The 17166-nt window shown below is 40.4% G+C and overlaps 1 protein-coding gene across 1 annotated transcript in view; it reads right to left on the reverse strand.

Moving 5' to 3' along the window:
- Positions 1 to 14797, reverse strand: part of LOC113133802 (dipeptidyl aminopeptidase-like protein 6) — a 59635-nt gene extending 44838 nt beyond the window's left edge. The window contains exon 1 of the mRNA XM_026312711.1: positions 14709 to 14797. Coding sequence (XP_026168496.1) covers positions 14709 to 14765 — 57 coding nt within the window. The 5' untranslated portion in view covers positions 14766 to 14797. The remainder of the gene's footprint in view (positions 1 to 14708) is intronic.
- Between the last annotated feature and the right edge of the window lie 2369 nt (positions 14798 to 17166).

Below are 17166 nucleotides of genomic sequence, written 5' to 3' on the forward strand. Positions count from 1 at the left end.
ATGAATCTAAAACATCTAAAATGCCTAAAACTTCTGCACAGTATTGTAATTCTGTCTCAACACAACGTCATGCTGTCTATACAGCGTGACTACTTCCTAAACACATCCTGCAATAAAGTCTCCGTATTCCCATGATGCAACAGCCAATCTGGTGAGGGGAGTAACATAAATCATCACGGTTTGGCTTTCCTGCCTTTGGTGGGGTACAATTTGATGGGCTGCCAGCTTCAGAATAGTGAATCACTCAATAGTACTCCCTGTTCTCTCCCCCCTGCTACACCAAACAATCATTATCTCCCCCATCTCTGTTCTGCTCTTTGTGAACTCCACACTGAACATCATCACAGAAATCAGTGCTCGACTCCCAGCTCAGGGAAAAGCAATCTTCTTCCCCGGTCCCAGAGCTCTGGATCTGATTCAGACTCCTGACTCTGAGCTTAGGGGAACGGGAAAGAAATATTGACTGGAGATGATGGTGTACATGCAGGGAAAGCTCAGCAATACTAAATGTGCCCGACAGCAAAAACTCTCCAAAGTGACGCTGACCTACATGTGCCTGCACCCAAGTGGTAAGCTGCAGATATCAACACACACACACACACACAAACACAGTATACAATAAATTCAGAGCTGAGACGCAGCAAACAACTTGTTACTCTGTGCAGAGTCTGACAGGCCACCTTCATGCTGAGCTTTCTAACAGAAGTAACAAGCTACAAACCCACCTGCATGGCTGGAGGGACAAAACTTTTCTCTCCTGTTGCTCCTCGGGAAAACTGGAATGCCACATAAGAGGTCTGGCGAGGACGCAACATGAAAACCTATCTCATGTGTTATTCATCGAAAGACTAAACTAGGGCCTGGAGGCGTGAGAGTGCTATGGCACCGTGTTGTTAGTGAACTGGCAGCGGCAGGCTTTTGTCACAGAAGACGTTTTGGCTTGTCAGACAGGTGTAACTAATGGCTGCCTTTCATTTAGGTGTCTAAGCTCCAGGGCCTTGGTGTTGTGCATGTACAGTGATTTAATGACATGAATTACTGGCATGCCTAAATGCAATACAGTCATTGCTGGAGTTATCAGTAGCAACAATATCTAAACAATAGAAATAATAACATTAACAATATCTAAAGTACTACTACAGATGCAGGACAACATGTGTTTAGAGCATAGTCCCCATTTTAGCATTCAGGACTGAAGTCATTCAGAGAGCTGTGTTTAAAAGAAATTGTTGGGCACTTTGGAGAGTATGTGTATTTGCTTTCTTGCTGAGAGTTAGGGTGAGAAAATCTGAGAAAATCAATACAATTGTTGTGTCTGATGGTAAATATGAGACTACCACCAGCAGCCAAATAGCTTAACTAAAGAGTGAAAACAGGGAAACAGCTTGCCTGGCTTTGTCTTTATGCTAAGGTAACAACTGCATCAGGACAGAGATCTAAACATAAACACAGATCATGACTTAATTTTCTGTCAGCAGACTTAATGCACAAATTCTAGCTTGTTAGCTTTGTTGAGGACATAGTCCACCGTAAATGACCCTATGTGCTTTGCAGCACTACCTTTTGTTTCAAATTCAGCATGTGCAGATGTGTTTGTGTACCTGTGCCTGTGTGTCTGCATTCATGTATATCCCAAGGGTGGGCCAGTATTGTATCATGGCGGGGTCGATAAGAGAATTTACCCATGTGACACAACACATTATTGCTGCCTGGTTTGAGCCCAGGAAAAGACTAAGAGAAGGCTTGAGAGGAACGGCAGCTCGGCTTTGCTGCGCTAATTCTAGCTGACAGACGTAGGAGAAATTTCTTCCACTTGTATTAAATATCTGTTTTCATTATTGATAACAGATTTTAGGTGTTCATTTTTGATACGAAAAACTAATGTCTAAACTCGAAATATTTCTGCACAGTAACAGAAAATAATTCTCAGTTTTAGCAGACTGAAGAGTAAAGGAGAGTTGAAGAGTTGAGCCTTGCTTAAAGACAGAACACATGGCTGCTGCTGCTGCTGGTGGTGGCAGGTAAAACTCACCCTTGGCTTCAGCAATATAATAATTTGCTATTTCACCCCCACTTGATTTAAACGTTACAATTAAGCAATGCCACTGAGGACTGTTTGCCTTTTCTGCCAGTAGAAGGTCTTTGTATCCATAGGTCAGAGCAAACACTGAGTGTGGCTGATGTTGCTAAGTGACCGTATACCCTTTCTAGTCCTAATAAGAGGTGACATTATGTTCCTCTTGGATGTGGGTGAGACATCTTATGTTTCCCAGTGGGTTAGTTTTACTTACAGAAAATGAGGAGGAAAACTAGAATCCTGGGTTTTGGTTTGTTGGCACAAGAATGACTCTTTTGGTCTTTAGAGATACTGAAGCTATATTTCAAAATTATTTTGATACTGTCAAATACTGTCTTAGTTTGTGGTCACAAGAACCAAACCTTTGGTTCACCTATGGTACAGTATGTTGATGTGTATAACACAATGCAGAACTGGTACATTGATTGGAACACAACAGTCTCTAGTGGCAAAAGAGACGCAGTGCATGGAAAAAAAAAAAAAAGATTACTGCAATATCAATGAAATGTCAGTGTCTACTAAATAAAAACTCACAGTGAGGAAAACTAATGTTTAATTTACAACATTTCCCTCCTCTCTTAAAAGATGCTGCACTGCTGATTACCAGTTATGCAACTAATAAAGCTAATTCTTAAAAGGTACGCAATGAAAGTTATAAATATAACACACAGACTGAAACACAAGAGAAAAGTACAAGGGAGCAAGATGAGTTAAAAGGCAGTTATATTTAAAGTTCTTAAAGCAGCAGAAATCTTTAAGATCCATAGTGAAGTTACATCAGTGGAGTGAACCAATCTCCAGTGAAATACTGGGAGGAGATGAGACTGCCTTCAAGAAGCTGAAGATCAAAAATTAAGGCTGGCAAAAAAAAAAAAAAAAAAAAAAATACTGCATGAATATTTGACTACATTTCAACCAAACAGATTGAAACTACTGTTAAAAAAATATCCAGGAAAAGTGAAAGGGATTTAAAGTGTGATATGAAAAAAAGCCTAAATTAAAATTCCCACAAAGGGCCCTATTGACTGATGATGATGCATGTGTTACTTCACATGATCTTTGCAGGGAAAAAAAAAAAAAAAAAAAAAAAAAAAAAAAAATCTACCAAAAGAAAGTGAAGCTTAGCAGCAACCATTATCCAGTGTCCGGGTCTCATCACGAAGTAATAAGGCTTCTCTGTTTTCTAACACTGACTAATACCCACTGTCAGCTCGTGTAATAATACAGTAAATCATCAAGAGAAAGAGGGACAGTCTCACAGCGAGACAGCAGAGGCAGAGCAGCCTGCTGACGTGCTGCTGACAGGTCCGCGGTGGGGGGGGAGCAGCATGGCGAGGGATGATCGATAACATGTCAACAGAGCGGTGAGGTACTGGGTGGGGGATGGATGACCTGTTGAGATGCCCTTAGGGAAAAGAGGAACGAAAAAATTAAAAGAAAAGGTGAATAGTCAATGAATCTGTCAGCAGCAACCAAGACACACACACAAAAAAAAGGGTAGAGGCTCACAGCATATTCATTAGGAGCCATAGGGGAATGATTGTTTTCATAATGAAAGAGGGGAAAAAAAACATGTCAGGCTATTTACAATGGATAACATGGTAACATGTTGCATGACACAACTAGAGGATGCTCAGTGTGCAAAGGGAGAGCTGCGTCATTGCCACATGGCAGTCAGCGCCACCAGTGAGCAGCAGCGTGTGTGTGTTCCCAGAGCTTACAGCCTCACCCTTTCCACCTTTGCAACCATGGCAACGCCGAGCAAGAGGTTCTATGGAGGATGGCGCGCTGTCCTGAGGAGAGGAGCTGCGCCTGGTTTGAATGCTTGGCCACCTTGTATTGGGGGTTGATTTTCCTTTAACTGAATTTTATTTTAAATTATGTTTAAGAGAAACCAATGTGACTATTGTTTATTTATCAATAAAAGCTTTTGTTTGTTTTTTAAACTTGATGCCTTGTGTGAATCACTTTTACACAGTGCCCTAAAAATAGAGAATAGAGAGAAAGAAAACAATTGCATCTTGAATTTTAGCTCATATTATTAAGTTTTGAGTTGAGCTTTATGATCCAGACAAGACCTTCAAGCTCCTACAATCAATATGTTTTATTAACACTACAGTGTAGTGTGAAAAGAGCTGCTCATAGTAACAAACCTAGAGAGAGTTATGACCCAACTCTACAGTCTTGCAGCTCATTGTTTTGGTTTTATGGCCCACAAATTTACTGGTCTGGTTCACTGTCTCATCAGTGTCGCTTTCAGCCACAGCAGGCAGCAGCACAGTCCCTGCCCAGCACCAGGTGATATACAGACAGTTCCTGAGTAGCTGTTCAACACAGTGCAGCATTTAGCAGTTAAAGAGTCGGCAGGAGAGACAAAATAACAGATCTAATTGCAGACAGAATATTGAAGTTATATCCATTAACATGACCCAGTTTTCCATGACTAAGTTATATTTTTACTATGTGCTCTGTCTGTGTTTCAGTATCATAGGTTGTCACAACTGAAACAGTCTGATAAAGCAACAGGTGAAGTCTGACTACAACACTTTACCGATGACACTGTCTTGTGTCCATGAAGCATACATGTTGTAAAAGGGGCTCGTATCAGGACACAGCATCATTTTATACTGGAGCAGCAGGTAATGAATCCAGTGGCAGCCATCACCTGAAGCATACAGTTGGACTGACCACAGATATAATGAGGACAGCCTATCACATCTCGCTGCTCTCATTCTGTTATCTGGCTGTTCTTGTTGAGCTCTGTCTGGCTGATTTATCTGAGCTCCAGACCTCAAAGGAAGCACTGAGCTAAACTAAGACTTGGGAACCAGGCCAAACTGTCTTACTCAGATCTGGAGTATCTGCAAGTAGAAAGCACAGTTAAGTGCACACGAGGACAGACATTTTGTGTGTGTGTGTGTGTGTGTGTGCGTGCGTGCGTGTGTGCACATATGTGTCAGCTCTGGGCACTATTATCCAGTATGAAATAATTTCTTTAAATTCCTTTTTGAACTACAAATGTCCATGATGCATAAGCAGATAATGTTATGCAGATAGGAAACTGTCTTTTATAAAAGTACAATTTTGCCAACATGAAACTTAAGCAAATGAATATAAAGGCGACAGCCATGCAAGCACAACTGAGCTTTAAAGGCTATAGAGACACACCCAGAAATATATTATAAAAACACTCCAGTGATCTCTAAAGAGAAATTATAGCGCTTGTATCTTTTTGTGTGTGTCTCCAGATAGTTGGCCTGTGTAACCCTACTTTCTCTAAACAAATTCTTTGCCATTGTCATCCTCAGGATGAATATTTCACTTTCTCTGTGCTGTAAGAGTCGTGCAGACTAAGGACATTTTTCTTTGGAACAGCCTATTAAAAGTAAAATTAAACCACATTTCCAGAGCACTTTAAATAAAAAATCTATAGCCTAAGAGAAGAAAAAATTACTAATGTATTATAGAACAATGTGCCACTCTCAGAATAAGGTAGTGACTAAATTAAATTAAATGGGCTGGTCACTGGTGCTTAGCGTTAAACTTGTTCACACAGTTCACAGTTGCATCACAAATTCATAAGTGTCAGCTTATATGACTAAACTGACCATGATTACCTTACTTATGTTATATGATATTTATATATAATATTATTTCTGACAGTTTGAACAACCTTCTTGAACAGTTTTAAGAAAAAAACATCATGAATCATTACTTTGGCCTTTAATATACATTTGCAGACTGCAACCTCTGCAGAGTCTTGTGGTATCTTTCAATATCACAACATGAACTGCACACACATCACGTATCTATCCATAAAGAAAAAGTCAATACAGACCAGGTCGTGACGGTTTGCCTGGACCCTGGTCTGACAGTAAAATGTCACCATATTTCACCCTTACACACAACAACAATTAAATAAGGACTCTAATGGGTTTCTATTTGCAGTAAAAGGCAGTGAGGAGGAGAAAGAAGTACTGCTGATATCTCCCACTGAGACTCAAACCTTACCACAAAATACTGACGTTTACACACAGAGCATAGCGACAATTAATCAATCCCATAACATACACACCTCTCCTACAAACAAAGATGCAGTGCCTGCATATTGTGAGCTAAGAATGCCACAGTAAACAGATTAAAGAGCTGTTTATCTAAAAAAAAAAAAAATAAAAAAATCAATTTCTTTCCATTTTATTTACTTGTTTTAAGGGAAATGCTGCCTCAAACAGCCAGACCTGTATTCTGGAAGTGAGGCATTTTAAAAACAAACCGAATTACCCTGGAAGTTAATATCTGAATGGCTCAAAAATAAATTCATGCAATTTCCAAGTCAATGTTTGCCCTTTTCCTCTGCTAAATAAATGGAAGCAACAATAGCTTGTTCAAACTTTTACTAGGGAAGGGAAGGTTTGGATATAGCACTTCTTGAAATGGTCTCCCCATCTCCTGAGGCAAAAGGCAATTTCATGCTCCAGCACGACTCAGGGGGACATCAGTGCTAAAAGGTGACCTTGAGGTTAACAGTGCAAAACTAATAAATATGTTGGAAATCCAGCAGTACAAGAACAGCTTCTGGTCACACTCCTAAAATGCTATCCTGAAGTTTAATTGTCAGAGGAAATCATGATTTCAAACTTTCCAGCAGTGAAGTAAAGCCACATAGAGGATTTTGGAAAAAGTAATGGGACATACTAGGTGCTGAGGAGCTGTCTTTAAAGTCAGTGGTGTTGTTGACAGCTGAAATAGTGGCAGTATTCAGCCTGTTGCCAACCTTATCACTTGATTCTCAATGTGACAGACATCAATAATTCAGAGGAGCATCCTAGTGTTGGCAGACATTTAGAGTTTAAAGGCCAGTGAAGTATACTTGTGTTTACTGTAGGTCTGAACTGATGTCAGCGGCAAACAAGAAACACATGTATAAACAAGTCTGTTCATCAGGCCTTTGTGGATGCACAGAGGAAATGAGATTTCAAACAAAGACACAAAAGCAACTGATTTCACGTGTCAGATTTCATGTGTCATAATCTGATATTTGGGTATAAAATAAAAATATTATGGAAAGAAACTAGAAACAACCTCAGATACCACCTTAAATAACCTCAAACATCTGGACAATAAAGCAATATAAAGGGAAGAGTCTTACAATGAGCTTAATTTTGCTAAATTTCTACTAAACCTCTCATTGGTCTTTGCCTCACTGACTATGGAATCCACATCTTGGCACCTGATAAACAGAAGGCTACTAAGCCACATTTTGCCTCATACCAGGAGTATTTTTTTAGCTTCCTGACATATATACTGACAAATGTACTAATGACGATGGTAATGATGTACCAACAACAAGAAAGTCATGGACACATATGCATTGACTTGTCTAAGCTACTGGTTTTCTCATTGTCACTTGATTCTACTGCTGAATAACCATCAAACTGGGTATGATTTTTTTTTATAAACTAGTTTTTGACAAAAATCTTCTGGAGTTAGTGTTTGGTCATGAAGATGTTAAGTGTCATCCATGACGCCTAAACCTGCCACACCTGCTTCTACCTGTTGACCATGTTTTCTGGCTCCAGTACACAAACTGCCAAGATACTGACCAGCTTCAGGCCCAAATCAGTGCTGCACATCATCCCATAATGAATCTCTTAGTGATGTGACGTCACATCCACTGTCTATGAACTAAACACCTCTGACAATTAGAGCAGACAGAGTGGCCAAACCTACACCAGGCAGTGATGACTTTCACCTCAACATCATCTGTTCAACACCTGCCAACATTTAGTAATTAATATTAATGATTAATTAAATGGCATTAGATTTCATATCAGCCAAAAGGAACAGATAGCTCATGTAAGCTTTTAGAGGCCATTTAAAGTGTTTCCCCCACCCCCCAGTATTTGAAGACAGACTGACAAAAACATTACAGCCAAACACCACACAATAAATCACAGACACAAGTCAGCCAGAGTGAAGCTGCTATGGAATAAAAACCCACTTTTAAAACTTTCTTGGACAGCTTCTAAAAGTGAGAGCAATAAAAGAGCTTATTTATCTAAAGAGTTATTGTATAGGCCTATGTAGACATGAGTGTTTGAGTCTGTGTCTCTTTGAATAGGAATTAAACTATACATCTGGAGGTTTTTCATAAGGGGACATTGTGCTGGCAAAGAAAACATAAGTGTCTTACATCCTCATCCTCCCGCAAGCATTTTTTGCGGTACTGGACGTGAGGTCTGCCGTCGATGGGTTGGTGAGGGGTCTTCGCTGCGTTTTCTTCGTCTGCAACCTGACCACCGAGGAGGTGGCTGGCCTCAGGTGGATGCGGGAAGGAATTGGTCGTATTGATCTTCCCGGTGAATCTCTGATACAGGGAAGCCATAATAAAGGTCCAGTCCAGATAACAACTTAGAGCATGTCAAAGGCACAAAGAGATCTCGCCTGATTCGGGTTGTTTTTTTTTTTGTTTTGTTTTTTTCTTTGGCTAGGTCTGCCGGGCTTTCTGTGCGCTTCGAGGAGAACCGATGGCAGGCAGCCAGATTTCACCTTCGGGATGGAGCAAAAAGATAAGGTGAAGATATTTAGCTAATAAATAAGCATCTGTGGATAGTGGATGGCTCACAGCCTGGAGTGTTACACCGATATTAAGCTGATTCCTTCGTAGCGATGTCCTTTTTTTAGCTTTGTCCAGGCGCACAGCAGACCGCTGGGTTGTAGGTGTCAATAGTTACTCTGTTCTGTATTCACAACACGTTGTCTCCTCTCTTCAGTTTTGCGATGCCTCCTTACAGCGAGATAGCAGGCGGGTGCGCTAACTTTCCGATCAGATATTCGATCCCCACCAGAGCGCACGGAGCAAAAGCGGAACAAGGCAGTGTTTCGACACTTTCAGGCTCTGTTTCTTGCAGTGCTCACGCACGAAGAGTGTGAAGGACGCAGGGAGCTCGGCGGTTTTCTCAGCAGACGCGCTCTGCATGAGAAGTGCCCAGCACTGAGAGCAGCTTTACTGTAGCGCTGCTGTCACACAGCACTTCTCTCTGCGTGCTGCTTTACGCACAGACACGCACCAGGACCGCATAGGGGTTTTTTTTGTTGTTGTTTTTTTATTTTTACAATCATTTACCTTCACTTAGAACCTCTGATTAACAGGTTCCACTCATTTATGATTTCATCAACTAGATCGTAACATTTTCTCTTTTATGATTTCATAGAGTCCCAGTGCAGACCTCGAGTGCCTCTCTGTGGCGCTCTGCATTAGGGCAGGCCGAGCACACAGGTCTCCTGACAAAAAAAAAAAAAAAAAAAAAAAAAAACAGTCTTCCTTTTGTTTGTGTTTCTCAGAAGATTCGACTATTAATCAAATGTGTTCTTCCATTTTTCTGAAATAACTTGGAAAATCTCAGCAATGTAATGTAAGAATGAAAAGCAGAGAATTTTTTGTTTTTATATTAACTAACATTAACCTTTCTCCTACAGCATCTTCAAGACTTTCTCAAAATCCCAGTAATAATTCACCTCTAAATATTGTTTGCACCAAAATAACAATTTAAAAAAAAAAAGTTTTTTTTCCTTCTTCTATGACAATTTTTAGTCAGTTCACATCCACAAGCAGTGCTCGGCTCATACACTACATCGCAAGTGATTTCATGCTTGAAATCCTCACAGAGGCCACAGCAATGCAGCTCTCTGGTAAATGCAGAATACTGACTTATGTGTGGCGCAGTGGGGGGAAAGGTTCTTAGTCAAACTGTTCAAATCGCTGCCATCCTCGTCGTGAATGCCAAAGGCGAACACCCCTCAGCCTCACTGTGACAGCTCAAACTATCACTCCACTGGGGCCGAGCTGTATTTCTGGGAAATAGGTCATCTTCACAGGGGTACATCTTCAAAGCAGCACTAAAGCACAGCTCAAAACAGCCCCTTTACATGTTCCAGTGAATGCCACTGTTTCAAATCTCCCATTTAGTCAAATCAAGTTCATTTCATAATCGTCTGCAAAGAGTATTTAAGCCAGACCAACTACAAAAGCGGAAATGAAATATTTGACTTTGAACAAAGAGCTCCAGTCATCGCTTATGTTATTATTTTCATTTTACAAATAATGAGTTGTCTCAGTGAAAGAAGGAGTGGAAATTCATTGATTCATGGCTTGAATTATGAATGTAACCTCTAATAGGATAGGTATCTGGAATACAAAGTATTGATTTCAAAGGTTTGAACATTCATTCAAAAACAAGGACACAGGACATTACTTCCTTTTCCTAATTAAACTTAGTCCCCATTCCTCACTTCCTTTTCATTTGAAATCAATTTTCCCTTGGCTTTGAGTATGATTCATAAATTAATTGAATCACAACTTTGTCTGATGTTTTTGAATGCTTTTTAATTAGAGTTTCTGCAAAGATTTATGTCATAGACTGAACATCTGGGCTTCCAGCAGTCTCATCTTCCACAGTGACTCGCTTCGGTCCCTGTCATCATTTGTTTCTGTAGTTCATAAATGCTTTCTCCATGTCTGCACACCCTGGGGAAATAGGCCACTTGACATCCATCCCAGCCTCTCTGATAGATGTCTTCCAATCGCCCTTACCTTGTTGAGGAGCTATTGTGAACTGCCTGGCTGCTTGAACGCTCCCCTCAGGACTGTGTCGAGGAGACTGGGCTCAGCCTGACTCCCCTATCGCCTCCGTGCAGAGACAGCAGCTGACTGGAGCTACGCCTTTTCCTGCTTTCACAAACATCACTGCACTCGAGCTCTGCATTATAGGTGGTAAAAATTTGGAAAGGCATGTAATAGTTATAATGATGATGATAGTTGGACCATATCTAATACGCCTGCCTCTGCGGGTAGCTGATGGTCCTGTTGGACACAGACAAGCTAGAACTTGCTTCCAGAGTGATATGGTACCTTGTAATTATATTTCAAGCAAATGACAGATGCATTTTAATCTAAATGACATGATGCACTTCTGTGCATTTAATGATGGCATGAATGATGGCTATGCCCCCGCCAGTGGACAAGCAGAAGGTGGGCCAAGAAGCCAGAACCCTTCTGGAGGATGAGATGGATGGTCTGTGGTTCAGGCCAGGATGCAGGACAAGTAGAAGACTGGATGTCCGATCAGGCACCTAGTGGCCATAGTGTGAAGCTAGTAGCAGGAACTCAGGAGATGCCGACTGGGAAACTATCTTCTTTTTCTGTCTCCTGTTCTGAAGGTTTAGGAAAAATTCAAGGTTGCTCCTGACTCAACAGCAGAAATGACATGTCTACTACTTTGCCTGCTACCTGTATTTCTTGCATTGAGTATTGTATTGTTGCATTATACGATCAGCTTGACTATTTTCAATGTATTCTTTTGAATCCTGTTTGTTTTTAACATAAACATAAGTCACTGTAAAACACCAGTTTTGAATATTTAGGATTTTAGTAACATCACACAAAACTATTCTGCTGCATACTGTGTAGTATATAAAAACTCAGAAGGCATATTTTAGCCCATTTATAGCATTGTCTTATTTGAAAATATGTGAAATGCATAAATGGAGTGAATAACTTCAGGTACAACTCAATGTCAGAATATAATTGTAATTGTACATGATTCATACTGTCATATATAAATGTAATGCACGTTTGACGCACAAATTAATGCATTTGCAATAACTAAAATGTCACTACAGGCAAACTGCTTTCCATCAGCATGCTACACACCACAACAAAAATGACACACAAATTAATTGGATGGAAGAGCAAACAGATCAATCAGTTGATGTCTTGTGGGAGTGCCATAATATCCAATTTCCTCCAAACATCACTCAGCTGAATAGGGAAATGGCTGCACCTCTCTACATGCATGTAACTGAATGGATTTAGTTACAGCCCAGCATAATCACATTTCGCACCATTTTCCATTTGGTTTTATAAGAACGACTAATGATTTCCCATGCTGCTAAACTGAGCCAACCACAGCACCAAGTTTCTTTATCATCCTGCTGTGTCGGATTACATGCCCCACTTTGATGTAGACTGGACATATATTTCATCCTTAAGCAGTCCTTAAGACAGTCCATTAATGGGCTGTAAATAGTTTACTCTCACACTGATTAAAAATAATCATAAATCCACTTAATCTGAACTGTGAACATTAAATTTGTCCAATTATCAGGACTAATCTTCGAGTAGGAATTAATTAATACCTCTAGATCAGGGGTTTTCAAATTGTGAGGCATTATTGGGTATGGGAGGCACAGAGGCAAGGATACTGCATGAGGTTAAAGGAGCAGATGCATGCTGGTGTTCAAAAGGAAGTTAGATGTGTATTTTCTACATTTGTCCTGTTTACCAACACAGTCAACATCAGCAGAAGCAGCTCTATTACACAGCTCATGGAACCAGTTAACGTACTCTAAGCCTTTCACGCCCAATGGCACACTTACTTCTCATCAGAGTCAACACAGAGATACGAGACACATATATAAAGATTCAGAATACCTTCAGAACATGCCTCATAATCATCACAATTATTACGTTTTTTTCCCCCCATATGAAAATCAACCATTGACAGTTGTCTGTAAACAGGAACTGCTAACAGCGAATTCATAATATTTTTACTGGTGTCAAAGTAGTGGCACGTGAACAAGTATAGGCTAAAAAGAAAAAAAAAAAAAAAATAGGGTTTACAATGTAGCGCACAGGTCTCTACATAGCAATGTTACACTCTGTTCAGAAGAGCCATCAAATTATAGGAAATGTAGTTTTAAAATTATCCTCTATATAACAGTGAGACAACAATAAGCGTAGCTGGCCAGCTAGATATCATATACTATATTAATAACAACTGAACAGCATGCAAGTCCAGGTGAACCCACCTAGATATAAGGCCAATTGGCTCCAAGGGTAGAAACATCTTCCTCTGTCTGTGTCAGTACCAAAACTTAATTATGCCTCATTGAAGGCCAAAGTCAGTAGGACTGTGCCTAGGAATACATTCCTTATCATTGCATTACACCCTAATTTACAGCGTTTGGCTCATTTCAGGCCATGTAACAACAGTGAATTCAAATGCTGTGTGCTGAACTAATGGCACTTCACTGCAATTGTGGCCTGAAGCACAAAAGCACAAAACCTCCATACTTAAACAAGCAGCATAACACATGGTGAGTTTCATGTAGACTGCATGTTTTTCATTTATTTTTCTAGTGTTGGGAACTTCTCAAACTATGTATCAAGAAAATCCTACTATAAATTCACATCACTGTAAATAGTGTTCATTCCCGACTTGCTCTAAACTCATATTCACTGATCCCTGTGGAAAATTGAACTGCTTTCTAGGACTGAAACTAGCTGGCCATGTAGCCTGTTCGAACGGGCATATCACCTTCTACAGAGAATAAGTGCTGAATCTTCCAGTACATTACAGATGAAGAGAAGCTATGTAGTAAGCCCAAATTGAAATGGCAGCAGATAAGTCACCGAGGAAATGGAGTTTAATGCTGGCTGATGTGGTAGAATAGACTGTGGCTATGTTTCAGGTGGGGCAGTAGACTACAGTTGTGGATTGTGGCAGCAGCAGATGATGGAAGAAGGAGGACAGAAACAGGGAGATAGGGAGCGAAGAAACTGAACAAGAGAGCCTGTCACTAAAAATTTATTGTAACGTACTGTGTGGGTAGATAGATAGTGTGTATAGCCAAAAAAGGACTCAAAGGAGGTTTGTGAATTAAATTAAGTAGCTTATCGCACAAGGAATATGAGACATAATCTAAACTACTCTGCCTTCCCCGCTCTTTTTTATGCAGTTGTTGCTTATGTGGTTTTTCTGGTGTGTGTGTGTGTGTGTGTGTGTGTGTGTGTGTGTGTACACCTTTTTTGCCAATAACATTCATTATGGTTCTATATACATATATCTCTTCTTGGGCACACTGACTGTCTTATTCTCTGAGAAGTGTCCAGTTATTTGTGTACCTTGCATAAGTGTTTATGGGGTGGAGTAAATGATTCTTTTATCTATTCATTGATCCAATAGCAACTTCAATCCTTACTGTCAGATTGCATCTGTTTTTACATCACTTAAATTGCTTGAGAACAAAAATTGTCCCAAAATTCTGCCTTTCATTAATCTTCCTTGCAGCCCATCTGCATGTAAGCATAACAGCATAAAGTCAGCATTTAGTCAAAGCTGAGCAATTAGCTGACCTCAGAGCAGATGGATTTGCACCAAAACAAAGAATAAACAAAATCGTTCAATTCAGAACATGCCAACAAAGAATTCTAAGCAATCAAATATCCAAATAGGTGACAACAATGCACATGCACTTCTATCCAACTTTCCCCCACAATGGGCAGTTCCCACGTCATACACCGAAAATAATAAAACAGGAAAAAAAAAAAGAAGCATTTTCCACATCAAACCATTCCTTAGAAATCATAGAAATCAGCACATGAAAGAAAATTAAAAAGGTAAGCTTTGTTCATCCTCAGAAGGGATGTCGGGACCCGCTGTTCCCTTTGCGCCTGTCCAGCTGCTATCAAGAACCGCCAGCAGCCTTTTCTGTCAGGAGCAGGAGACTCACCCATAAGCACAGACATTCCCCCACAGCGTGCCATGCATGCTAAAAAGGGCCCCCTTACCCTTCTGGAGGAAGTGCTGGTGTCTAGCTTCAGCTGGGTAGCTATGAGGACAGACATAGTGAAAAGTGCCACTTCCCTTCCCCGCTCGCTGTGCTCACACTTTTGTGCTGTGAAGTTAAGGGCTGCTGGAGGTGTCTAAGAAGTTCTGCCCTCCACCCCTCCTCCTCCTCTACCTCCCTCACCACCCTCCCTCCCCTACAGCTAAGACATAGGATGACCCAGGGTTCCAGGAGTCTGATCGGGACCGCCTCCCTCCCTCCTTACAGGGTAGATGAATCAAACACAGACACTGGCATCAACTCCACAGAGGGGCGACAGGGTGGGATGGGAGGTGGGAGTTCATCTCCTCCATTCAGGCTGTTCCAAAAGCCACTTATCTCGCACATGCCTCCTCCCTCCCTCATTGCCTTTCTCACAAACTCTCTTTTCTAAGCAAAGGTGGAGAGCTCAATATTGTAAATAGGTAGGCCACACACATACTGTGTATGTATAAACAAACACAAATTGTTCCTCAGCACATCAGTATCAATACTGTGTGTGTGTGGGCGGGTTCACCCCCCCCAATCTGAGTGTGTGGACATATTACCAAGAAATGAATCAATTCAGTCGGCTTTGCAGCTGCATTGTGATTAAGTGCAAGTAATATTTATGCTGCCTGTCTTCAACATCATAAAATACATCCCCCCACCCACATACACACACACACCCAATAAAGCCACGCTTACAGGACAGAAGCCTGGCACGAGATACACTGCTGCTTTATTTATGTAGCATTAGTGTCTTGTGTGTTGGATCCCCAGAGCTGAGACTGAGTAACCGGTTTATTCAACCAAACTGCAGCAGAGGGAATGAAATGACTTTTATAAAACTAGGAGTAGTGACATTTCTCAGTAAAGGGGTGTTATCACATTGCAGAACCGTGCCTCAAGTCTGACACTTCACAGTTTGGAAGTTGGAGTCTAATTTAACATTCATGAGCAAAACGGGCACAATTTAAACTGACCTTGCCAATTATTCATTGGTAAAGTGAATAAAGTAAAGCTGAGTTTCCTATGTACTTATTTCAAAACGGTGATATGTTTTATACCTTGTGGTGGGAACTGATTTGAGGTTTCACAGCACTTCGTAAATACTGAAATTTAAAGTCAGCTAAATTTCTTTTCAACTGTGACTCATGGACTTGTTAAAAGACCTGCAGCTGCAGCAGTTTATTACTCACGGCTGCCAGACTTCAGTTTATATTTTAACATGTTTGATTTGCACACACACAACAAACCCACAGTGACAGCAGCAATTGATAAAGAGCTGCACTTTGTCAAAGGTAGGCAGTGTAATTACGGAAAATGAGACGATAAAAATGCAATTAAACACACAAGAACAAAAAGAGAAAAGCTGCACATGTAAAGTTTTTCTCTAGTAATTAGGCTTACATGTAAAGTAATGCTCTACACTAAGGATGAAGATAAACTATTTGTTCATATTTGCATGCACACCACAGGAGATAAGGTTTCATCTGAGAGAATAATTGCTCGGGTGATAGTACCAGGGAATAATAAAGTCTTCTGAGTTAATGCAAGACATGCTGCTTGTAGTTATAGACATTGCTGTTAACAAGCTGATTTGGTGCCATGACATTTCCCTGGGGTCCTTTAAACAAGCACCTGATTGGTCATCTTCTGCTTTCATTTTTGTCACATTTATAGCCATGACATACTCTCCTATGATTATGAACATTGCTGGCTCACAGTAAGTCACAGTAATTGCAATTAGTGTAAAAGGTCAGTACCGTTATTGCTGTAGAGTACAGAGGTGATGTGGTGTTTTATCATGCTGACAGAAGATTAACAATGCACGGCTTGAATTTCTTTACTTATTTACTTTTACTACACAGCGCTGCTTACCCTCATTTACTAATTTCCTCCATTTATCACCTCCTGCTGATTTGGCAGAACATGAGCTGCCATTAAAGCATTTTAGCAGCTGATGTCAAAACAAAATCATTAATACGGTCTGTGATCGATGGCATGAACAAGTTGAAGGAGACACAGTTTATTTCAAAACTTAAATATCCCAATGACAGTGTGCATTTTGCTCTTTTTAAAATCACACATATCAGCATGTTCAAGGGAAACGCCTAAAGCATATGGCTCTCTAGATCTGTAAAGAAAGCTGGATTTATTATTCAATACTGTGGGGTTAATGAAATCATCAGTTTAGGTTTTGGCTTCTATAAGTGTCTGCCTAACTGGTGTCTCCAGCTGCTGAATTAAATTGGTAAATCATAAACTGATCAATAAATAAGGCTGGTAAATACCAAACCAAACAGCTCTATGTGGATTGCAAGGAGCAAATCATCCCTAATGCATGTTCCTATTGCTTTTTTTTTTTTCTTGCAAGCAGCAATGTTGTCAACATTACTAAAAAGATTAGAATGACAAACCTCTAAGATTAAGGTCTA

This window comes from Mastacembelus armatus, chromosome 17 (assembly GCF_900324485.2).
Source record: "Mastacembelus armatus chromosome 17, fMasArm1.2, whole genome shotgun sequence".
Lineage (NCBI taxonomy): Eukaryota > Metazoa > Chordata > Actinopteri > Synbranchiformes > Mastacembelidae > Mastacembelus > Mastacembelus armatus.